The sequence below is a fragment of the Bos indicus genome, chromosome 3 (assembly GCF_029378745.1).
Source record: "Bos indicus isolate NIAB-ARS_2022 breed Sahiwal x Tharparkar chromosome 3, NIAB-ARS_B.indTharparkar_mat_pri_1.0, whole genome shotgun sequence".
NCBI lineage: Eukaryota > Metazoa > Chordata > Mammalia > Artiodactyla > Bovidae > Bos > Bos indicus.
In genome coordinates, this window is record NC_091762.1 from 87,757,199 (window position 1) to 87,783,245 (window position 26,047).

Genomic DNA, 26,047 nt, shown 5'->3' on the forward strand with positions numbered 1-26,047 from the left:
CCACTGACCTGGGGGATACTGGAGAAGGCAATGGCACCCCACTCCAGTACTCTTACCTGGAAAATCCATGGACGGAGGAGCCTGATAGGCTGCAGTCCATGGGGTCGCTAAGAGTCGGACATGACTGAACGACTTCACTTTCACTTTTCGCTTTCATGCATTGGAGAAGGAAATGGCAACCCACTCCAGTGTTCTTGCCTGGAGAATCCCAGGGACTGGGGAGCCTGGTAGGCTGCCTGTGTATGGGGTTGCACAGAGTCAGACATGACTGAAGCAACTTAGCAACAGCAGCAGCAGCAGACCTTGGAGATGATGAATGATAAGTAACAGGTTAGATATCACGAGTAATCAGATATGGAGGATAAGGGATTCTGACTTAACTGACCTGTGCAGAGATGAACACAGGAGTCCCGAAGTCAAAACATTCATGGGCGTCTAAGTAGAGTTTGGTCCAGGAGAGAATCTTTGTCACAACTCAGCCCAGGCTCTTGGGCTGATAGATCTTTTTCCTCCTTTTAAATTATTTAACTTTTTGTTATTACTATTATAAATCACCTGACATTTTGTTTTAGGTTATGTTTTCATACATTTTAAATAATGGTGTCATAAATTTTTAAATTGGAAATAAGTATACTTCATAGCTTGATCTAAGTCTTTTTAGGTTGAAACACTTTAAGGGCCTTTTAGGTATATCACTTAGCAGGACTAAAATAACTTAAAGAAATTGTTTTATAGAATAAATTTTGTCTAGAGAATGATGTATATATTTTAAATATTTGTTGTAATTTCACAGATGAACTCATGGGGGAAATTTTTTGTTCAGGTACTGAAAACAGCATTATTATTTTAGTTGCTAAGTCGTGTCCAACTCTGCGACCCTGTTGATTGTAGCCCGCCAGGCCCCTATGTCCATGGGTTTTCCCAGGCAAGAGTATTGGAGTGGATTGCCATTTCCTTCTCCAGGGGATTTTCCAAACCCAGGGATTGAATCTGGGTCTCCTACTTTGGCAGGCAGGTTCTGTACCACTGGGCCACCCGGGAAGCTACTGAAAACATTACTGGTTGTCACAATGTCTGTGAATCCTAGGAAGCAGCAGAGAACGTTGTTGCCTGGTAGAGTTGGACCTCCTCAGATGTTATCATAAAATCTCTGATTTCTGTGTTTACAGTGCCTGTGCTCTTATTACCTCTCCTTTGTCGTGTTCTCTGTAGCTTAGTGGAGTTTCTGCTACTGTGCAATATTTGTTTCTAAAATCAGTGCTGAGATAGTTTCCCTTGCATCTGACTGAAGTACTGGCAGATTGTGCCAGATGTCTGATGTCTGATGAGCAGTGGGGGGACTGGTGGTTAAAGGTGAAGATTCATTGTACCATAAGCCTTCAGTTGTTTATTTGCGCAGTTCATCCCTATTATCACATTGCCTTCCTGATTTTCCTCTTATTAACTCTGTGACCTTGGATAAGTTGTTTAACTTCTCTATGCCTCAGTTTTCTCTTCTGTAACAGGGTTATTATGAAGATTAAATGAGATGACATATGTACAGCAATTAGAAGAGTACCTTGAATGTGCTCATTAGTCAATAAATGTGAACTAATGGTAGAGTAAAACAACTTCTCACTTAGCTCGTTTAAAATAACCGAAGAAGAAAATTCAAATGAACATTAGAATTTTTAACTATAGCTCTGTATAATTGATTGCTTTTTTATCATTCGGCTAAGAATTTTATAAACTGGAAAAAAACCCCATCTATACAGACATATATAAAAATTCAAGCCTTTGATGACAAAATTTTAGCATAAGCATAAAGTTTTGGTGGTATGTACTGATTTTGTTATCAGAACTTTTTGTTATCAGAATTTTTCTTTTTGCTCTAGGGGCATAAGAAAATGGTGGCAGGCACTTCCTCCTAACAAGAAGGAACTATTTAAAGAAAGTTTAAGGAAGAATAAATGGAAGCTCTTCCTTGGCTTGAGTAGTTTTGGATTGCTTTTTGTAGTGTTTTATTTTACACATCTGGAAGTGAGTCCAGTCACAGGAAGGAGCAAGCTACTGATACTGGGGAAAGAACATTTCAGACTTTTATCAGAACTGGAATATGAAGCAGTAAGTAGAAAGACTCATTTTTTAATTAGATTGCTTGATATAATATTCAAAGCAGGAAAGTTTCTTAAACATGAACAATGCACTACTTTTTAATTTTAATTTCTGATGGGGAATTAGCCTTTTTTCCAAAAAGTCTCAGACCTTTCATGCTTTGTATTCCTGCCATCTACATTGCCTTTCCTCACAACCACCTAGCCAATTCCTGATTGCAACATGTCACCTTAAATGTCACTTTCTCAGGAAAGCCTTCCTCGATTATCCCGACTGGGTTAAGCAGTGAGGCTGTGTTAGGCCCTGGGGGGCATCCTTCATAACAGACTGCATTATGAATCAGTCATTTGTAGCTTGATCACTGCTTGACTATATTGGGGCTAGGTATCCTACTTTTATTTTCTCTTTGCATACTGTACTTTCCTTTTAAAAACCACTTATGAGGGTAGAAGCATCATAATTATTTGCATAATTATCTATTTGCTGATCTGTCTCCCTTGCTAGACTAACTCCAGGGGTTCAAAGAGCCTGTTTGTTCTGTTTATCATTTTATTTTAAGTACTGGTACAGAGTACAAAGTATGCTTACTATGTATTTTTTTTTAACAAATAGATCTATAATTTGAATTTTTGTATCTTGAAAATTAAGTAGAATAACATAGTTCCCCATCCCCTAAACATCAATTGGGGCAGTTTATGTATATATTTTCTTTTTCATTAAAAAAAAAATCTATTCATTTATTGGTTTCCCTGGGCCTTCACTGCCGCGTGAGGGCTTTCTCCAGTTGCAGCAAGTGGGAGCTACGCTCTAGTTGCAGTGTGCAGGCTTCCCACTGAGGTGGCTTCTCTGGTTGTGGAGCACAGGCTGTGGGTGCACAGGCTTCAGCGGTTGCTGTGTGGGCTCAATAGTTGCAGCTCCTGGACTCTAGAGCACAGGCTTCTGTAGTTGTGGCCATGGGCTTAGCTGCCTCGTAGTGTATGGAATCTTTCCAGACCAGGGATCGAACCCATGTCCCCTGCAATTGGCAGGCAGACTCTCAATCACTGGGCCACCAGGTTGCCACAGTTTATTATGTTCTTTTTAAAAGATTTTTAAAAATTATATTCTTTGAATACAAAATAAAGTTGGATTTCAGAAGCCTTAACTCCTTGGAAAGTATAGTAACTCAAGTGAACATCTTACACCCTTAGTGAGTTCCTTGAGGGCAGATCATCTTTCTGTCCCTCATGCTTAGCACACATACGGTATACACACTTCATTTTATTGTTATTTGCTTTATTACACTTTGCAGATACTGCATTTTTAAACTTAGGAGGTTTGTGGCAACCTTGTGTCAAGCAAGTCTGTCGGCTCCATTTTTCCAGCATCATTTGCTCACTTCCTATTTGTGTCACTTTTCAGTGAGGCAGTATTTTGAGTCTTTTCATTATTATTTGTTAGGCAAAAGAGATTATGTCTCTCCCAAGGCCTAGGTGATGCTTAACATTTTTTTTAAGCTATGAAGTGTTCTTTAAGGTGTGTGCATGCACACAATAAACAGTGGGAAACCGAAAATTCTTGTGACTCACTTTACTAAGACATGCACTTTGTGGTGAATATCTCAGCAAAGATATTGAGAACTGGAACTGAACCCACAATATCTCCAACGTGTGCTATATATGCTTAATTAATATTTGTTGAATTTATAGCCTCACTTGACAACTTTGCTGTGGTTAGATTTTTATATATCAATATTTTTATTGATATATTAAAATATTTATATATTTTTATTGATATATAAAAGATATATAAGATAAGATATATAAAGATAAGACCAATCTCTTTTATACAGCTTATACAGAGATTTGAGATGTTTCTTAGAATAGTCAGAAGCAAGTTTGACAAAAGTGTTTTATTAAGGTTGATAAAGGCCTAGTGTTAAATTAGTGTATGTTCTACCATTTATATCACTAAGAAGTTAAAAAAATTACATACATGTACATATATTTTTAACTTATTTTTAGCCTATGCATGTAATACCTGCTTGATATGAAAATTCAAGCACATGTTCTTATGGGATTATTATAAAGTACTGTAATTACATATAATCTTGTTGTATCTACTTCAGTAGTGTTCTTTTAAGACAGTTTACATTGGTGACTTGTGCTTTTAGAAAATACTATGTAAAGATTTTAAAATTCATATTCTGTAAAATCTTGTTTGTAATGTATTATCAAGGTTACAGACTTCTTAATTCATATATGAAAGAAATTACACATTTTTTGGAAATTTAGTAGTTTCAGAACATCCTTAATTTTCAAATGGATGTCTGAGGAACTTTACAAATAGCTGCTGCTGCTAAGTCGCTTCAATCGTGTCCAACTCTGTGCAACCCCATAGACGGCAGCCCACCAGGCTTCCCCGTCCCTGGGATTCTCCAGGCAAGAACACTGGAATGGGTTGCCATTTCCTTCTCCAATGCATGAAAGTGAAAAGTGAAAGTGAAGTCGCTCAGTCGTGTCCGACTCTTAGCGACCCCATGGACTGCAGCCCACCAGGCTCCTCCGTCCATGAGATTTTCCAGGCAAGAGTACTGGAGTGGGGTGCCATTGCCTTCTCAGTACAAATAGCTGAGGAAAGAAGAAAAGCGAAAGACAAAAGAGAAAAGGAAAGATATACCCCTCTGAATGCAGAGTTCCAAAGAATAGAAAGGAGAGATAAGAAAGCCTTCCTCAGCAATCAATGCAAAGAAATAGAGGAAAACAATAGAATAGGAAAGACTAGAGATCTCGTCAAGAAAATTAGAGATACCAGGGGAACATTTCATGCAAAGCTGGGCACAATAAAGAACAAAAATGGCATGGACCTAACAGAAGCAGAAGATATTAAGAAGAGGTGGTAAGAATACATAGAAGAACTATACAAAAAAGATCTTCATGACCCAGATAACCATGATGGTGTGATCTCTCACCTAGAACCAGCCATCCTGGAGTCTAAAGTCAAGTGGGTGTTAGGAAGCATCACTATGAACAAAGCTAGTGGAGGTGATGGAATTCCAGTTGAGCTATTTCAAATCCTAAAAGATGATGCTGTGAAAGTGTTGTACTCAGTATGCCAGCAAATTTGGAAAACTCAGCAGTGGCCACAGGACTGGAAAAAGTCAGTTTTTATTCTAATCCAAAAGAAAGACAATACCAAAAGATGGTCAAACTACCACACAATCACACTCATTTCACATGTTAGTGAAGTAATGCTCAAAATTCTCCAAGCTAGGCTTCAAGTACATGAACCGAGAACTCCCAGATGGTTTTAGAAAAGGCAGAGGAACCAGAAATCAAATCGCCAACATCTGTTGGATCATCGAAAAAGCAAGAGAGTTCCAGAAAAACATCTTCTGCTTCATTGACTACTCTAAAGCCTTTGACTGTGTGAATCACAACAAACTGGAAAATTCTTAAAGAGATGGGATGCCAGACCACCTTACCTACCTCCTGAGAAATCTGTATGCAGATCAAAAGCAACAGTTAGAACCAGACATGGAACAGCAGACTGGTTCCAAATTGGGAAAGGAGTTCGTCAAGGCTGTGTATTATCACCTGGCTTATTTAACTTCTATGCAGAGTACATCATGAGAAATTCTGGAGTAGACAAAACAGGCTGAAATCCAGATTGCTGGGAGAAATATCAGTAACTTCAAATATGCAGATGACACCACCCTTGTGGCAGAAAGCAAAGAGGAACTAAAGAGTTTCTTGATGAAAGTGATAGAGGAGAGTGAAAAAGCCGACTTGAAACATTTAAAACACTAAGATCATGGCATCTGGTCCCGTCACTTCATGGCAAATAAATGGGGAAACAAAGGAAACAGTGACAGACTTTATTTTCTTTGGCTCTAAAATCACTGCAGATGGTGACTGCAGCCATGAAATTAAAAGACACTTGCTCCTTAGAAGAAAAGCTATGACCAACCTAAACAGCACATTAAAAAGCAGAGACATCACTTTGCTGACTAAAGTCCGTATAGTCAAAGTTATGAATTTTCCAGTAGTCATGTGTGGATGTGAGAGTTGGACCATAAAGAAGCTAAGTGCCAAAGAAGTGATGCTTTTGAACTCTGGTGTTGGAGAAGACTCTTGAGAGTCCCTTGGATTGCAAGGAGATCAGACCAGTCAATCCTAAAGGAAATCAATTCTGAGTATTCATTGGAAGGACTGATGCTGAAGCTCCAATACTTTGGTCACCTGATGCGAAGAGCCGACTCACTGGAAAAGACTTAATGCTGGGAAAGATGGAAGGCAGGAGGAAAAGGGGACTACAGAGGATGAGATGGTTGGATGGTATCACCGACTGAATGGACATGATTTTGAGCAAGCTCTGGGATTGTGAAGGACAGGGAAGCCTGGTGTGCTGCAGTCCGTGGGGTCACAGAGTCAGAGATAACTGAGCGACTGGAACAGCAAAATTTTTCAAAGTATACTTGGAAGAATCTCTCATGCATATAGCTTCAGAAAAAATGTCTTTGTATGGTGGTTAGTCTTAACACAGTAAAAAGAAAATGATATGCTCATTAGTTCTACAGTTCCAGTAATTTCCTTTCAGTCGGTGTGAATAAGACACTTTAAAATTAATGAAATGTTGTCCTTTTTCTGGTAGAAGTTTAGCTTTCTTATTAAGCATAGGGCATTTTATGTTATGAAAGAAAGTTTTCATTAATTTTTATTGGAGTATAGTTGGTTTACAGTGTTGTGTTAGTTTCTGCTATATAGTAATTTCTTTTGTGTTTTGCTTTCTTATATAAAATCTTTATGTTCTCTAGGAAATGCTTTGTTTTCTAAAATATTTAGGAAAGTAGAAATAATATTTAAGCATTTTATTTGTTTATAAGCTAATAGAAAAGATGAATGAAATTTTTATTTCAACCAATTTATAGGAAAAATCTTAAGTTATTAGAACTTACTCCATTTGTGAAAAGCCAAATTTTTGCCTTTGCATAAATAATTCAAATTTGAAAAATTTGAGTATTTACTATATGCAGATTTTTCCATATTTAAAAATTAAAGTATTCAACAACATAGTGCATATAAATCACTCCTTAAAATAAAGGCTTCCCTAGTGGCTCAGTGGTAGAGAATCCACCTGCCATTGCAGGAGATGAGGGTTCCATCTCTGGGTTGAAAAGATCTCCTCGAGAAGGAAATGGCAACCCACTCCAGTGTTCTTGCCTGGAGAATCCCAGGGACGGGGGAGCCTGGTGGGCTGCCATCTATGGGATAGCACAGAGTTGGACACGACTGATGGTGCTTAGCAGCAGCAGCAGTGGCTCAGTGGTAAAGAATCCACCTGCCATTGCAGGAGATGAGGGTTCCATCTCTGGGTTGAAAAGATCCCCTGGAGAAGGAAATGACAACCCGCTCCAGTGTTCTTGCCTGGGAAATCCTATGGACAGAGGAGCCTGGTGGGCTACAATCCATGGGGTCGCCAAGAGTCGGGTACAACTTAGTGACTAAACAAACAACAATAAAAGCAGTATAAACGTTTTGTAGAGCTAGCACTCTCTTAGAGACTACTTTTCTTTTTAACCTTTCAGTGGATGGAAGAATTTAAAAATGATATGCTAACTGAGAAAGACGCCCGATATGTGGCTGTTAAAGCAGTGGTTCATCATTTAATTGAATGCAATCAAGATATTCCAGGGATCTCTGAGATCAATTGGATTATTCATGTGGTTGATTCCCCAGATATAAATGCCTTTGTACTTCCAGTAAGTAAATGTTACCCAGCCTAATTTTTAATTGTTAAATTTAGTGTCCTTGTTTGTTTGTTTTTTTAAAATGGTGTTCTCATTGCTTGCATTATTTTCATTATGGTGCAGAATGGACAAGTGTTCGTCTTCACTGGACTTTTAAATAGTGTGACTGATATTCATCAGCTTTCCTTCCTTCTGGGCCATGAAATAGCACATGCAGTACTTGAGCATGCTGTAAGTATCTGAAGTGAATGTTCAGTTATTGAAATACTCCTTTGGAGTCATCTTTTAGAGAACTGAATCTTTTCAGTTTTTTTAAATTGATGGTATTTTAGTTTTTAGTAATTGACTTACTCTGTTGCCTCAAAAAATATGACTGGCTAATTTTGAGAATTTCTATGATCTTTAGTGTTTGATTCTGAATAATTAGTGTTTCTCTTAAATACTGTTTTTATCACCTGTCTTTTTTGGTAAGAAGTAATTATTCTCAACCTCTAATTATTTCAAATTAGATTTTAAACTTTCCATAATTATTAACATACTTACAATCTAGTCAGAAAATTAACTGTAGGAAAGTGATATTACTATTTAAGTGGTAAATCAGTTTTCTTGCTTTTTTATTCATTTTCAGAGAATAACTTAGAGCATCTTGGAAAATGTCTAGAATGATATGCTGTATATAATGAATGCAAAGTAATAATGATACCTTGCTGTTTTACAGTTTACTGAGCTTTTTAATATATACCTTCTCATTAATAATTTTAATACTGTCCTCATGAGGTAGGTATTTAATATCCTTATGTTATATACAAGAACAGTAACATTTAAAAAGACCTTAAATGAAATGACTAATCTGACAAACTGGCAGAATTGGAACTTTAATCAAGGCTTTGTCTTTGCAAGTCCAGCACTGCTTTCTGTTACCACAGTTACCTGGTGGTTTTCAGGTCAATTTATCATACAATTCAGGTTGATTAATGCTCATGTGAATATACACATCTGTTTGACTTGGTATGAATCTAGAAAAATATTTGTTTATTCATATTTTTATTTTGATGCACTAAAAATGTACATGGCTCATTTGTCCGCATGAGTAGAAAAGGTATATTTTCTAATTAAAAGCACAAAGGTAAATACTGAAAGGATTGTAAAATGTTGTATCAGAAATGCAAGTAATATTAACTTCAAGTGGAGAAGATAATGTTATTAATCCTTCTAAAAGTCATCTCAAATTCTGTCTTTTCCTTAGAGTATTAATAAGATGAGGTAGGCCAAAGTTGTGCTCTTCTGGAGTACAAATAGTAATTATTACCTTTATTTCTTCTGAGTTATAGGAAAATTAAAAAAAATTTTTTTCCTTAAACAGATACATGCAAGAATCAATCTAAACAGTTGAAATGCATTATATCTTTCTAGAAATGGTTTCATAACTGCAAAATCAATTTTGGTCATTTTTAGCTTTTAAAAGGTATTCATTTCAGTACATTAATTTTCCTGGATCTAGATCAATGTGTTATTCAGCATAATGTTGTCATCTCTGTCTCTGCAAGAACAAAAATTAGATGAGACATAAAAAGCAAATAGCAGGCTCAAAAATAGGAAATAGTTATTAATATTTCTTTGTTAGGCGTCTTAGCCATTGTCTGTACTATGTTTTCTCTTTCAGGAGTCTCCATTTTTATTTGATCTCGCCTTTTATGTTGTTTTTGTTATTCCACAAATATGGATTTAAAAATTTTTTTTTAGTTTTCTAAGATTATGTAATAGCAATTATATTCTTTAGTAATTACAAGGATTTTCTCTTCTATAATGACTTCATCACTTGGACTTGTATTTTCTAGTGCTAAAATAATTCCGTAATTGTTTTTCATGACTCTCAGTTCTTATAATGAAGCAAAAATTGCTTAGTGAGGGCAGTTTGTATTAAGAAGTATTCTAGGTGGTTATTTTAGTTGTCAGCCATGTTTCATACACTCAAGTAATGTTTCCTGTATTGTCAGTGTCAGCCTGACAGTAACATTTATTAATCAACAATAGTGGGGAGCGGTGAACAGTCCAGTGCCTTAAACTTATATTTAGATATCGCTATTCAAAACAACCACTTTAGAACTTTTTTTGGTTACTGCTATAAGTAAATACAAAAAAATCTTGTAACTAAATTTCTTGGTGGGCAATATCAGACTGATAAAATTTCAAACTTGCTTGACTTTTCATATATTAGCTCATGAAATCAAAAGATTTTTATTTAAAATAATTTCCAATATTTTCCTGAATTGTTCTTGTTTTAACTTCTTCATATGTTCAATAGTGTTTGGTCTCTGTCTAAAAGTAAAAGCATAATAAACACATTTATTTGATTTTTAAAAAAGATTTAGCGACAATATTAGAAACTAACTTCCTGGGTTTGATTCCTTGTTCTTTTTACTAGCAGCTATGTGAATTTGGGCAACTCTTTTAACCTCTCTTCATCCTAGTTTATCTATAAAATAGGAAACGATTGTACATATTTTACAAAATTAGTATGCTTGTTAATATAAGACTCTGTAGGTTAATGAACCTGTCATTATATCTGAATAGTGGTAATAGTTGAAGCAGATATTAGTTGTATGAGTAAATGAATACATAATGTGTAAGCAAGAGACAGGAAGGATAAAGCTCACAGAAGGAAGAGAACTTGCAGTCTTACTTGGCGAAGTTCAGTTAAACACATGTAATTATTTAATGTGGTTACACACAGTGAACTAGAAAATGTAAGCCTGTCTGAATTTATTAAGTATAATTTATTGTTTTGATTTTTCTCAGGCAGAAAAGGCTAGCTTGGTTCATTTACTGGATTTCCTAGGTCTGATTTTTCTTACGACGATTTGGGCCATTTGTCCTCGAGATAGTTTGGCACTTTTGGGCCAGTGGATACAGTCTAAACTGCAGGAGGTAAGTCCGAGACAAAAACTTGAATTTGCAATAGCTTGTGGTGCGGATATTTTAATATTACTGTAAAGAAAAAAAAATCAGAAATCTTTTCATATTTTATCCTTACCATGACACATGGCTACTATGTTTTAGTGTCTTACATTTTCTCATTTGTAGTGGATACTCTTAATAATAGGCATTTAAATTAGAAAATACTACTTCTCTTAAATGATGGAGATGGATGGGTAGGAAGGGCTTGGCAGCTTCTGGCGAACATAATTTTTTTGGCATCTTTATTGTTGCTACAGAGAGAAAACCCAGTCACAACCCTTTCTTTCCTTCTGTTGTTTACCTTCAGATGTTCCTTTTGTCTCTCATAGTGACAGTGGTGTACTCACTGGATGACTCTTCCTTTCCCCAAATGTTTAAATTTCGATGGGGAACTTTTTTTTTTTGGAGGATAATTGCTTTACAGTGTTGTGTTGGTCTCTCCTGTACAACAGCGTGAATTAGCCATAATTATACGTATATCCTATCCGTCTTGAGCCTCCCTCTCCCTCCCATCGCACCCCTCTAGGTCATCACAGAACACCAGGCTGGGCTCCTTGTATTGTATAGCAGCTTCGTTATCTGTTTTACACGTGGTAGTATATATATGTCAGTGCCACTTTCTCAACTCTTCCCACCCTCTGCTTCCCCACCTGTGTCCAGAAGTCCTTTTCTGTCTTCATTCCTTTCCTGCAAATAGGTTCATCAGCACTCTTGGGGAGCTCTTAAAACCTGTAAACTTTTATGGATACAGGGTTGGCAGAAGCTGCCTAATTTCTCCCACCACCTCATTCCAGCTAAGCTAGTATTACCTGGTAAATATTGAAAGGACAGTTTTAATAGGTGTTTGTTAACTTTTGCTTTATGCATAATGATAGTCATCTGATAAAATTTGTGGGGTCCTCCATCTTGCTCAAAACAGTACACTACTGAAAGGAGGTCTTGCAGTCTTAATATTTGCTTTGCTGGCTGTGATTATTTTATTTTACATCTTTACATCTTGTCCTGGGAGGTTTGGTTATTTAGGAACAATCTGTTATTTGTGTATATTCAGTGATTTGTGGAGCACCCATCAGAGTGCCATCTGGGTGCTGTTTAAATCTAATCTGTAAAATTCTTTGAGACAAATTGCTTTGGAAATTGAATAACTAAATCTTTTATTCAGTGTTATTGTATCATTTGGTTTCATTTGTATTGAAATAAAAGTTCTTAAAGGGAAAGAGAAAAAATGGTTATTGCTTAAGTTACAGAATCTCATATTTTGAATTTTATTTTTATCGTTCATGTGCTGGGAAGTCAAAGAAGGTAATGCAGGTTTTCCACCATTTATCAGTAGATAGCATTTTGTGTAATGGAATCAGAAGATTAAGTCATAAGGAAGATAACTGGAAGCTGTTTCTCTGTTGAAATGCTTGATGATCCTGTTGCTTGAGTATAATTCTTTAATAATTACACTGAAACTCAAGTAAGGATTACTTCTGTTTGAACTCTTTTTTTTTTCCTCTATTTTTTTTCTCTGAATCAAGGCCCCCTCCCAATAATTTTGGTGATGAGGAAATGCTTCTTTCTCTAGAAGTCTTGCTCATGGTAATGGGAGGGCAGAGAGGATTCTGATAGTGAAGTTATTGAGGGGGAAATGCTGACATTCTTTTGTCAGAGAAAGGAAGAGAGGAAGGAAGAAGGAGGGGCTCTCACTTAACCATTTGGATATAGTGTAGCAGCCCTCATAGAGCGCTACCAGTTAAGGTTTTGAGAGCTATTAGTAATACAGTAGCTAGCATGTATTGAGTACATACTATATGGTAGGCACCACGATAAACACTGTAACTTAATTTTGTACAGGGGCTAAGAATACAGGCTCTCATCAGATGGATCTATGTTTGAATTTAATCTCTATTAGATTTAAATTCTGTAGAACTTCAACAGATGGCTGCACTTGTTATAGGTCTCAGTTTCTTTATCTGTAAGTTCAGATAGTAGTAGTGGCTAACTCAAAGCATTACTGAAGGTTTAATGATAACATTTAAAGCAGTATTTCTCAATATAAGCACTATTCACATTTTGAATTAACAAAGAATTGACAAGATAATTCTTTGTTGTGGGGAATTGTCCTCTGCATTGCAGAAAGTTTAGTAGCCTCCACACATTTAGATGCCTCTACCCACTAGATAGGGACTTCCCTGGTGGCTCAGATGGTAAAAGCATCGGCCTACGATGCGGGAGACCTGGGTTTGATCCTTGGGTTGGGAAGATCCCCTGGAGAAGGAAATGGCAGCCCACTCCAGTATTGTTGCCTGGAAAATCTCATGGACAGAGGAGCCTGGCAGGCTGCAGTCCATGGGGTCGCAAAGAGTCGGACACGACTGAGTGACTTCACTTCACCCACTAGATGCCAGTAGCTCTCCCCACTTCTTCCCACCCCTAGCTGCAGCTGTGACAGTCAAAAATATCACCAGACATTTCCAAATGTCCCCAAGGGATAAAAATCACATTCTGTTGATAACCACCGGTTGAAAGCATTTAGCCCAGCACCTGGTATAAAGTAAGGACTCAACAAATAGGAGTTATTACTTACTCATTTTAACCCTCTGCAACTCTAGGAGTTTGGTACTATATGAAGTACTGCTATACTTTGCCACTATATGAAGTCACTGCTTCATTTTACATATGGTACTATTGGGCTTAGAAGGGTGGAAAAATACAGCCCAGAGGTAATAGTTAATAAGCACTCAGGCTTGAACATGTTTCTTTCCTTTCAAAGCCAATGTTTTTCGTCAGTTTATAGTAGTTATACTATTAGTGCCAGTCAGTTTGTGGGAACACCTGTGGAACAGCTTTTGGTGATGAAGCCAGTATATAATACAGCTCAGCAATCTGAAACAGACATGATCGAGAAGGAAGCAAGTCATACCTAATGGTCATGTACTGTGGACTAGATCGACTTAGTTATTTCTAGCCGTCACTGACAGGTAATTAATTGCTTCCCCAATTAATAGCTCTTTTCTCAAAAAGTCCTGCCTATCCATCTTCTACAAAGTTTTAGTACTTACTGAAAATTAGTATTTAACTGGAAAGCATTCACATAAATACAAGTAATTAGGAAAATTAAAGTTACAATATCTATTTGTATTTTTTTATTGAAGTTGGAAGAAAGGTTCATTTTCCTAACTAATCAATACTTAGAAAACAAATAAGAAATTAAGATAATACATCAAAGAAAGAACATTGTGCTATGTGGTTAATTTTCTAACTGAAATAAATCTCCTAGTAGTGTCACTGGCTAGTATATAGCTGCAGTTTTTCAATTTTCTTTTAAGACTGAAAGATCAGGATGTTTCTTGGCCATAATTAAAAAACCTATGTCAATAAACTTTCTCAGGGAATCCTCTACATAGTAAGTGGAGATTATAATCAGAAAAAAATAAAAGGACTCTGATACTATGGACTCTCCCAAAATTTGTAGGCATGGTTTTTTCCTATTTGTTCCTTATTTTTAAAATATTAATCTCTGATGGGGGAAATAAAGGTTGTATTGTTTTATACCATGGTGTGCTTTAAATGTTAATCATAGCATAAGAACTATATCCTAGATAATCCATGAAATTTATTTTAAAAATCTCATTTTGTTGCTTTTTTAAATGAAATAAATAGCCTGAATGGAACCTTTCTTTCTTATTTCTTAGTTTTTGTTTGATAGACCATATAGTAGAACGCTGGAGGCTGAAGCTGACAGAATTGGACTACAGCTTGCTGCCAAGGTAAAAAGTTTAGAAGTTGAAAATACACTATCTCCTTCATATAACAAAATACAATTGTATGTTGTCTTAACGAGGTTTGGCGTGGGCATAGAATGAGAGTTTGACTATATATAATTTTTCACTAATACCTTTCTAAAAATAATTTTATTTATTTATTCTTGGCTGTTCTGGATCTTTTTTGCTGCATGGGCTTTTCTCTAGTTGTGGCGAGTGGGGGCTACCCTGTAATTGTGCTGCGTGGGCTTCTCATTGCAGTGGCTTCTCTTGTGGAACACGGGCTCTAGGGCACATGGGCTTCAGTAAATTGCCACATGTGGGCTCAGTAGTTGTGGCTCCTGGGCTCAAGAGCACAGGCTCAGCAGTTACGGTGCACAGGCTTAGTCTCTCTGCAGCATGGGGGGGCAGGTGCGGGGAGGGTCTTCTTCCTGGACCAGGGATCAAGCCCATGTCTCCTGCATTAGCAGGTGGATTCTTTACCACTGAGCCACCAGGGAAGCCCGTCATCAATATCTTTTTAAGTCTGTCCTCTCTGGAAGCTATTGCTATCTTTATTTGACTCTTTTCCCTTGTTTTGCTGATCTAAGGAGGCTTTCTGAATAAGATGATGTACAACTGTTCTTCCCCACTTGGAAAAGGGTTTATCTTGTTGTAGCTATAATCTCAGCTGAACAAACTGAATTTTTACCATTTAAATAAATGGTAGAAGAACAGTCTTATTACTTTGTATCTTTTAGGTTATAATTTTTGTTATAGCAGATGACTTATTTTTGCTAGCCACAGAGAGCAGCTCTGGGGTCTTATTTTGGTTTATGTTGGGTTTATTTGAAGCTACTTTTATGCCTGGCTACTGTTTTTTATCATGTGTGATAAATGTGTATTAGTAGGATTTAACATTAGAAGTAAAACTGCATTTTTAAAAATTGGTGAAAACAGTGCCACTTCAAATGTTAAATTCAAATTGTATTTGATTCTTTGTTGAGTTTTCAGTAGTTATCAGAAATCCTAACTATTGAAAATCACTCTTACCTGAATTTCTCATTATGAGTTTTATGTATTTAATTTCATAAATCGAGATTAAAATTCAAAGTTCAAAAAATTCAATAAATCCAAAAAAGCTATGTTCTTTGAATGTTGCATAAACAGGATTAAATGAATTCTCAGACCTCATAGATTAAGGGGTTCTCAAATAGTGGGCCACAGGTTAACTCTTTCAAGAATTTCCCAATTTTAATGTACTATGGTCTGTGAAATTTTCCCTCTAGGTAAGTGCCTTCTGTGTTCTGGCTCAGAAATATTTGCTTATTTCAATAAGTTGTTCCTGTTTTATTTCCAAGAAGTTTTCTTGTTTTTTTAAATATAAGGAAGAGGTCAAGATAATTTTTTCCCCATGTGGATATCTAATAGACTCAGCACTGATTATTGCAGATTTTCTTTTCTCCACTAAACTTCAATTTCTGTGTCATGAATGTGGGAGGCTATATGTGAGTCTGTTTTTGGACTCCCTGTTGTATTCCACGAGTTCGGTATTTATCTTTGAGCCAATACCACCTTTTCATTATAACAGTGTAATAAATTTCGACATCTCATTTCTTGATGCTGAAGCTGAAGCTCCAATCCTTTGGCTACCTGATGTGAAGAGCCTACTCATTGGAAAAGATACTGATGCTGGGAAAGATGGAAGGCAGGAGAAGGGGGCAGCAGAGGATAAGAAGGTTAGATAGCATCACTGATTCAATAGACATAAATTTGAGCAAATTCTGGGAGATAGTGGATGACAGAGGAGCCTGGCATGCTGCAGTCCATGGGGCCACAAAGAGCTGGACATGACTTAGCAACTAACAACAACAACATGCCCAGTAGTGGGAATACTGGATCATATGGTGGTTTTTGGAGAAGAAAATGGCAACTCATTCTGGTATTCTTGCCTGGGAAATCCTATGGACAGAGGAGCTTGGCAGGCTACATTCCACGGGGTCGCAAGAGTCGGACACAACTTCGCGACTGAAGCACCACCATGGTGGTGTTAGGCGTAACTTGTTAAGGATCTCCATGCTGTTCTCCACACTGACTGTATCAGTTTACATTCCCACAGCAGTGCAGCGTGGTTCCCTTTTCTCCACACCCTCTCCAGCGTTTATTGTTTGTAGTTTTTCTGATGATGGCTGTTACAATTGCTGTGAGATAATGCCTAAAAGTAGTTTTGATTTTCATTTCTGTTATAGTGAATAATATCGAACATCTTTTTATGAGCTTCTTGGCCATCCCTGTGTCTTCTTTGGAGAAATGTCTGATTTCTAAGTTTTGACTCTCTAGTCCTGATAGACAGTCAAAGGCTCTTCTGCCTCCTTCTGCTTGGGTTTCTTTTGATTTCTGCATATATTCTTAGTCTCTTGCTCTTCACTGCTTAAAATTTAATAAGATTTGCTGGTTGGAATTGTGAAACAGAGGATCAGACTCACCTCAGTGAGCTTTCCTTCTTTCTGGGATTTTGGCTTTTCTAGTCTTGGTTGACTTGATAACTCTCCAGTACCTTTGAACAAGTGTTATTTATGTTTTATCCAAATTTTCTAATCACTTTTGATGGAAACTTTGGTCTGCTATAATAAGCTACTTGTCTCTATCACTGTTAGGAGAGGAACTCCCTAATGCAGTCTTTTAAATAGCTATCTAATATTCTGTAATTTGGATAACTCATTTAACTATATGCTTATTGATGAACTTCTGGAGGTACTTCTAGTTTTTGTTGTTGTTACGGTTTTTATTGCAATAATTCTGAAATTGACAACCTTATACACATATCCTTCCGCTCCTTGGGCTTTTATAGCTATAGGGTGGGGTTGCTGGCATTTCAATGTTTACTTTAAAAGACACTCTCAATTATTTCAGAATGTTACTAGCAAGTCTTACCAGTGACAAAACCAGAATGCCTTTTTAAACTCCCCTCAACAGCACTGTTCTTAATACCTTTTTTGTTAATTTGGACAAAAAATGAGATCTCAAAAATTGCTTTTAAAACTTGAATTTTCTTGCTTAGCAGTAAAGCTGAGCATAATGTTTTATTTTCATTGGCTCTTTTAAAAACAATTTCTTCTTTTGTGGCTTGCCTTTTATTGTGTAAAAGGCAATCTACTTTTGATGAGTAGATTTTAAAAATACATATTCTAGCCTCCCCCCTTGGAAATTCAGAATCAGTAGCTAGGTGACCAAGGTCTGAGTCTGGAGTGTCTTTAGGAGCTGCAAGTGATTCTGATATCCAGTCAGATTTGGAAATTACTACTTTGAGTAATCAAATGTCAGTTTTGTTTTTTGAGGTCATTTGGTAAGTTAAATTTCCTGTTTTATTAAAAAAAAGGAATTAAACTAGAGAAGTTATTAAAGAAATATTGATATTCCTTTGATTATTTATGATATGCAATCCATATTATATATATTTTAAAGAGTATATCTGGGTAGATAAAACTATGATTTCACTTTCTTTGTGTTGTGGACTAGTGACCTTTTACCAGTTGTGATATTATGGTTTGTTTATTTAGTTCAAAGGAGAAAACAGTATTGCTGCAGATGTTAAGTGATGAATCCATAGTGATGAAGTAATATCTTTATTATGGAGCACTTAGGATATAAAAATGCCATCTCTGAATACAAGTATTTCTTTTCCTTCCAAAGGGAGAAATAAGTATGAAAACCTCAATTATGTTCATACTACCACTTTATTCTGTGTCACCTTTATAGATAGTAACACCATTATCTGCCATTTAATATTTATTATATTTTTATACTTTGCTTAGCATTTTAAATGATCAGATTGATCATATTCTTTGCAGTCAAAGGTGGAGAAGCTCTATACAGTCAGTAAAAACAAGATTGGGAGCTGACTGTGGCTTAGATCATGAACACCTTATTGCCAAATTCAGACTTAAATTGAAGAAAGTAGGGAAAACCACTAGACCATTCAGGTATGACCTAATCAAATCCTTTGTGATTATGCAGTGGAAGTGACAAATAGATTCAAGGGATTAGATCTGATAGAGTGCCTGAAGAACTATGGATGGAGGTTCATGACATTGTACAGGAGGCTGTGATCAAGACTATCCTCAAGAAAAAGAAATGCAAAGAGGCAAAACTGTTGTCTGAGGAGGCCTTACAAATAGCTGAGAAAAGGAGAGAAGCGAAAGGCAAAGGAGAAAAGGAAAGATATGCCCATTTGAACGCAGAGTTCCGAAGAATAGCAAGGAGAGATAAGAAAGCCTTCTTTAGTGATCAATGCAAAGAAATAGAGGAAAACAATAGAATAGGAAAGACTAGAGATCTCTTCAAGAAAATTAGAGATACCAAGGGAACATTTCATGCAAAGATAGGTACAGTAAAGGACAGAAATAGTAGGGACCTAACAGAAGCAGAAGATATTAAGAAGAGGTGGCAAGAATTAGCAGAAGAACTATGCAAAAAAGATCGCCACGACACAGATAATCACGATGGTATGATCACTCACCTAGACCCAGACATCCTGGAACGCAAAGTCAAGTGGGCCTTAGGAAGCATCACTATGAACAGAGGTAGTGAAGGTGATGGAATTCCAGTTGAGCTATTTTAAATCCTAAAAGATAATGCTGTGAAAGTGCTGCACTCACTATGCCAGCATATTTGGAAAACTCAGCAGTGGTCACAGAATTGGAAAAGGTCAGTTTTCATTCCAATTCCAAGGAAAGACAATGCCAAAGAATGCTCAAACTACCACACAATTACACTCATCTCACATGATAGCAAAGTAATGGTCAAATTTCTCCAAGCCAGGCTTCAGCAGTATGTGAACCATGAACTTCCAGATGTTCAAGCTGGTTTTAGAAAAGGCAGAGGAACCAGAGATCAAATTGCCAACATCCGTTGGATCATTGAAAAAACAAGGGAGTTCCAGAAAAACATCTCCTTCTGCTTTATTGACTATGCCAAGGCCTTTGACTGTGTGGATCACAACAGACTGGAAAATTCTTAAAGAGATGGGAATACCAGACCACCTGATCTGCCTCCTGAGAAATCTTATGCAGGTCAAGAGGCAACAGTTAGAACTAGACATGGAACAACAGACTGGTTCTAAATTGGGAAAGGAGTTCATCAAGGCTGTATATTGTCATCCTGCTTATTTAACTTCTATGCAGAGTACATCATGAGAAATGCAGGACTGGATGAAGCACAAGTTGGAATCAAGATTGCCGGGAGAAATATCAATAACCTCAGATATGCAGATGACACCACCATTATGGCAGAAAGAGAAGAGGAACTAAAGAGCCTCTTGATGAAAGTGAAAGAGGAGAGTGAAAAAATTGGCTTAAAACTCAACATTCAGAAAACGAAGATCATGGTATCTGGTCCCATCACTTCATGGGAAATAGATGGGGCAACAGTGGAAACAGTGACAGACTTTATTTTTGGGGGCTCTAAACTCACTGCAGATGGTGATTGCAGCCATGAAATTAAAAGACACTTGCTCCTTGAAAGAAAAGTTATGACCAACCTAGACAGTGTATTAAAAAACAGAGACATTACTTTGTCAGCAAAGGTTCGGGTAGTCAAAGCTATGGTTTTTCTAGTAGTCATTTATGGATGTGAGAGTTGGACTATAAAGAAAGCTGAGCGCTGAAGAATGGATGCTTTTGAACTGTGGTGTTGAAGAAGACTCTTGAGCGTCCCTGGGACAGCAAGGAGATCCGATCAGTCCAACCTAAAGGAAATCAGTCCTGAATATTCATTGGAAGTACTGATGGTGAAGCTGAAACTGTCAATACTTTGGCCATCTAATGTGAAGAACTGACTCATTGGAAAAGACCTTGATGCTGGTAAAAATTGAAGGCAGGAGGAGAAGGGGATAACTTAGAGAGTCAGATGGTTGGATGGCATCACTGACTCAATGGACATGAGTTTGAGTAAATTCCAGGAGTTGTTGATGGACAGGGAGGCATGCTGCAGTCCACGGGGTCGCAAAGAGTCAGACATGACTGAGCAACTGAACTGAACTGATCCTCGATGGTCAGTTTGAGTATCCGGAACTTGACTCTTATTTGTGGCGTGTGTCCTCTTTTTGGACACTGATGCATCAGACTCCGTTGACTTCTTGCCACTTAATAGTCAGATCACGTAATTCTCTTATTCCTAATCCTTTCCTTATCAAGCAACCTTCTGATTGTAGTCGGACTTCCTTTGCCTGGACTGCCTTGCCTGCGAGGGAGAGAACATGCTGACTTGAGGACACACATGCCCTGTGCCCTTGTAGTTTGGGTAGTGATAGTTACTGCTGTCACCTAATAGGTTGGCATTCTGATTTTACGTCTGTCTAGTGAGCTTGGTTAATGGAAACTGTTCCTGAAAGATGGATCTATTGGTCATGTGCTGTCCCATTGGATTTATGAGCTTTTAAGGCCAAGGGCTAAATAGAAATATGGAAAATCCATTAGAATCAAGTTACTCGAGATGCCTCTTTCATGGTAAGCAGCTTCTCTCTTCTAGAGACACTCTTTGTCTACCCTGCTATTGGCTGTGAGTGAGTTTGTTTTTTATATTTGCATTCTTATAGTTTTAATTTTTCATTTAATTTTTATAAAAATTAAAAAGTTTTAAATTATCATTATATAAATAACCAGAATGACAAATACAGTTGTAAAAACGGATAGAACTAAGGTGTCCTAAGCACAGAGTAACAGCTAACTGTCCAGCTGACAAAAAGATAGCCTGATTTTGTTGTGTGTTTATTCATTTGTCCCTGTAAAAAGAATTTGACACTTTACCGTCATTTACAGAAATGACTCTTGTTTATTTGATTTCACAAAAAGCTGTACCATGTTCATATATTTTTTGAGTATCTGTTTCTTAAATATGAGAAAGAAAACTAGTTTTCTTTTGTTTGTGCTAAGCTGGGGGACAGCCTCTTGATTATTTTTGATTGTCATACTGACTGTGGAGGTAGGATTGCTGATGTTTAGTGGGCATGCAGTGGGCAGGGATCTTAAATACCCTGTAGTGGCCCAGAGAGCTCTCCAGAATGAGGTATTGTCCAGCCCCCAAATCTTGAAAGTGCCCCTCTTAAGAAACATAGTTGGCTGATTGCTTCAAGTGATCTGAATAACTGTGCACATAGCACCATCTAGTGGGGGAAATATCAATAGGTAATAAGCAAAACTTCCTTTCATAGCAGGAGTAAGAAAATTAAAAAATCTGAACTCTCTGTAAAATGATAAGTTATAGAATCCCAGATTTTTGAAGCAGGAAGGAAAACTGGAGATAATCTGATCCATCTTCTCCTTTTACAGATTAGAAAATTAGGGCCCAAAGAGGTGCAGTGATTTGTCCAGTAACACACGTGTGTGTGTGCGTGCTAAGTCGTTTCAGTTGTGTCCAACTCTGCAATCCTATGGACTGTAGCCCACCAGGCTCCTCTATCCAGTTGTTCAGGCAAGAATAATGGAGTGGGTTCCCTTGTTACGGGCTTCCCAGGTGGCTCTAGTGGTGAAGAACCCGCCTATCAGTGCAAGAGATGAAGCACACGCAGGTTCCGTGCCTGGGTCGGGAAGATCAGGGCCATGGCAACCCACTCCAGTATTCTTGCTGGAGAATCCCGTGGGCAGAGGAGCCTGGTGGGCTGGAGTCCATAGAGTCGTAGAGTTGGATACAACTGAAGCGACTTAGCACGCAGTTAGTACTACAGCAAGAGCCAGGGCTAGAATTCAGGTCTCAGTTTTCCAGGTTGGTAATCTGGCCTTTTACATAGCGAACTGACTATCTTTGTGTCCTATTTGTGTTAAAGTCTTATGTTTTTAGTGATTTATTTAAGAAAAAAAATAATAAATGAGAACGTCTCATTTACTAGGTGTGCCATGAAGTCAGCTCCCCTAATGCACGTGTTATAGATTACATCTTATTTTGAACCTGATTGTTTCACCTAGAGAAAAGAGACAAGCTGTTGTGATTTCATTTAATTTTTTTTTAGTTGCTCTGATTTCAGCACAAGTTTTTGAATCTTATGATAAAACATTTTAGGATAGATAAATAAATGCATGAAAATTTATTAAAATTATGTAGAACTGACATGTTGGCAATCAAAAATGCAGAAAACTTTAAAATGAAATGAATTATAGAATAATGGAAGTTGTCATTTTTCCTCTTTGTTAGGGTACATAAAATTGGTTTTGATAAGTCATTGTTTTTCTTTTTAAGTGAGTGGGATTGGCACATATTGAGAATAGTTTAGCAATAACCATCTCAGGACTATGTCACATTTAGTTGGTTGTAAAAGAGCAGTTTTTAATTATTGACTGGAGAATATTGTTTAAACAAGAAGTGGGTTATAAGGTGAGCTTTAACAAGTGGTACGATATTGGCAAAAGGAACCTATAAGAGACTGAAATAAACTGAGACATCCTGGTAGATGATGATGGTAATGGTAGTGATGGTAACAATGATGATGATTTTTGACAACAGTGATAATAATAGTTCACATTTCTTTATGTATTGCTCATGTTCTGAGTGTTTTTAAATATGCTACCTCTTTTAATCTTCATAGCAACCCTGTGAAGTACAATTATTCTTTCATTTTTATGGATGAAACTGAGGGATGGAGAAAGCAAGTAACTTGTCAAAGGGCTCACAGATAATAAAGTTTTCTCCTCCTACTTCTGAAATGGAACTTTTTGATAATATTGGTTTGGCCAAAAGTTTTGCTCTGTAAGATGGTATGGAATAACTCGAACAAACTTTTTGGTCAACCCAATACTTTAACCTGCTAGGAACAGTTTTGGACATCTGTCCTGTTGTCCGTAAAATGACCATTTTTATATATGTTTTCAGTTCCTTTAAATTTAATTTTAATATAGCCTCAGTGTATTCTTCTACATCTAAGAATCCAGTTACCCTTCTGCTACAGTTCTTTATAGTGTTATCTCAGATGGCTGTTTTATCTACCACATGTCTGTGTAGAATACAGGGGAGAATGCCAGAATGACTCAGATAAGTGTAGGGTGTTGTTGCCATTCCAAAGAAAAATTCAGAACTGCTAGTGTCAGAATTTACCTCTTAGAGAACATGGTATCTGGCAGGAGTTTGGTTGGAGAGTCTAGGTGAAAAGAAAGACCAAGATTTAGAGATACTTTTCTTCTGCTGCATTTCTCTTTCTCTCTTCCTCTGGGACTTCTATAATGTATAAATTGGTCTGCTGATGGGTAATATTGCATAAATTCCTTAAGCCTTCTTCATGAGATGATTTCTAATGCCTTGTCTTCGAGTTCACTGATCCTTTCTGGATCTAGTCTGATGTTGAATCCCTCTACTGAAATTTGTCAGTTTATTTATAGTATTCTTCAGTTCCAAGATTTTTGTTTGGTACTCTAGTAATTTCTATCTCTTGGCTGCAATTCATGCATTTCTCCTGACCTCGATGAGCAGCTTTATAATGGCTGGTTTGAATTCTCTATCAGGTAAATCGTCATTAGGGTTGATTTCTGGAGATTTAGCTTGTTCCTTCAGGACTCATTTCCCCATTTCTTCATTTCTCTTGACTTATGGTATTGGTATCTTCACAATGGAAAAAACAACCACTGCTTTCAGTCTTCACAGACTGGCCTCAAACAGGAGGAGATCTTTGCTGATCAGCCCAGCCAGAGACTTAGGTAACCTCTCAAACATTCAGGCTAGTCTGAATCTGTCTTTGGTCCCCGTGCTCCCCAGGCATCTAAAGTACTCTAGAGTCTATCAGTGCCTTAGATAGATGTGACAGTGGCTAGTCCCTTGGGCAGCTCCTAGAAATGTAGGAGCACTACATGTGTGGTTCACCTCCTACTGCCCCAGGGCACTGGGATTTTTGTTGTTGTTGTTTATGTGGTGTATCCCATTGATTTATTTGTGGACATTGAAAAATCCTTGCATCCCTGGGATAAATCCCACTTGGTCATGGTAAATGATCTTTTTAATGTATTGTCGGATTCAGTTTGCTAGTATTCTGTTGAGGATTTTTGCATCATGTTCATCAGTGACATTGGCCTGTAATTTTTGTGTATATGTGAGATCTTCATCTAGTTTTTGGTGTCAGGGTGATGCTGGCCTTACAGAATGAATTAGGAGGTGTTCCTTCCTCTTCGGTTTTTGGGCATAGTTTCAGAAGTATAAGTGTTAACTCTTCTCTATGTTTTTGGTAGAATTCACCTGTGAAGCCCTCTGGTTCTGGACTTCTGTTTGTTGGGCGTTTTTAAATTATTAATTCAATTTCATTACTGGTAATATATTTTCTGTTTCTTCCTGGTTCAATCTTGGGAAATTGTACCTTTCTAAGAATTTGTTCATTTCTTCCAGGTTGTCCATTTTATTGGCATATACTTGTTTGTAGTAGTCTCTTATGATCATTTGTATTTCTGTGATATTGGTTGTAGCTTCCCCTTTTTCATTTCTAATTTTATTGATTTGAGTCCTCTCCCCCCTTTTTTTTTCTTGAGTCTGGCTAAAGGTTGATCAGTTTGTTAATTTTTTCAAAGAACCAGCTCTTAGTTTCATTGATTTTTTTTTTTTCCCCATTGGTTTTTGTTTTGTTGCTGTTTCTTTCCTTCTACTAATTTTGGGTTTTGGATTTTATTCCCCTTTCTCTGGTTTCTTTATGTGTAAGTCAGAGTTGTTTATTTGAGAGTTTTCTTGTTTCTTGAGGTAAGTGTGTATCACTATAAATGGCCCTGTTAGAACTGCTTTTGCTGTGTCCCATGGGTTTTGGTCTATTGTATTTTCATTTTCACTTATCTCTAGATATTTTTTGATTTCCTCTGTGATTTCTTCAGTGATCCATTGGTTGTTTAGTAGCATAGTGTTAGACCTCTACTAAACAGTATACTTTTAAACAGTCAAAGAATTTAAAGAAGAAATCACAAGGGAAATTAATAAATATAGAGATGAATGAAAATGAAAACAATGTACCCAAAGTTAGCTCTCAAATATACAACTTAACTTTACAACTTAGCTAGAAAAAGAATAGACTAAACTCAGAGCTAGTAGAAGGAAATTTAAAAAAGATTAGAGTGGGGATAAATTAAATAGAGAATAGAAGAACAACAGAGAAAAATCAACAAAACCAAAATTTTGTTCTCTGAAAAGATAAACAAAATTGACAAATCATGAACTAGCTGGACTAATAAAAATATAAAGATGACTCAGATTACTAAAATCAGAAATGAAGTTGGGGACACTTTTACTGATTTTGTAGAAATAAAAAGATTATAATAGTGTGCTGTGAACAATTGTTTGCCCCAGATTGGATAGCCTAGATGAAATGGACAAATCCCTAGAAACACAAAACCTACCAAGACTAAATCATGGAGAAATAGAAAATCTGAATAGACCTGTAACTACTGGTGCTAGTGGTAAAGAACCTGCCTGCCATTGCAGGAGACGTAAGAGACACAAGTTCGACCTCTGAATTGGGGACATTCCCTGGAGGAGGGCATAGCAACCTGTTCCAATATTCTTGCCCAGAAAATCCCATAGACAA

At 37.0% G+C, this 26,047-nt stretch overlaps 1 protein-coding gene across 4 annotated transcripts in view; it reads left to right on the forward strand.

Annotated features, from left to right (window-relative positions):
• Positions 1–26,047, forward strand: part of OMA1 (OMA1 zinc metallopeptidase) — a 94,505-nt gene that overhangs the window by 12,439 nt on the left and 56,019 nt on the right. For all 4 annotated transcript variants that reach the window (XM_070786458.1, XM_019957376.2, XM_070786457.1 and 1 more), the window contains exons 3-7: positions 1,875–2,103; positions 7,661–7,834; positions 7,946–8,053; positions 10,622–10,750; positions 14,461–14,535. In XM_070786458.1, the coding sequence (XP_070642559.1) occupies positions 1,875–2,103; positions 7,661–7,834; positions 7,946–8,053; positions 10,622–10,750; positions 14,461–14,535 (715 nt within the window). The remainder of the gene's footprint in view (positions 1–1,874; positions 2,104–7,660; positions 7,835–7,945; positions 8,054–10,621; positions 10,751–14,460; positions 14,536–26,047) is intronic.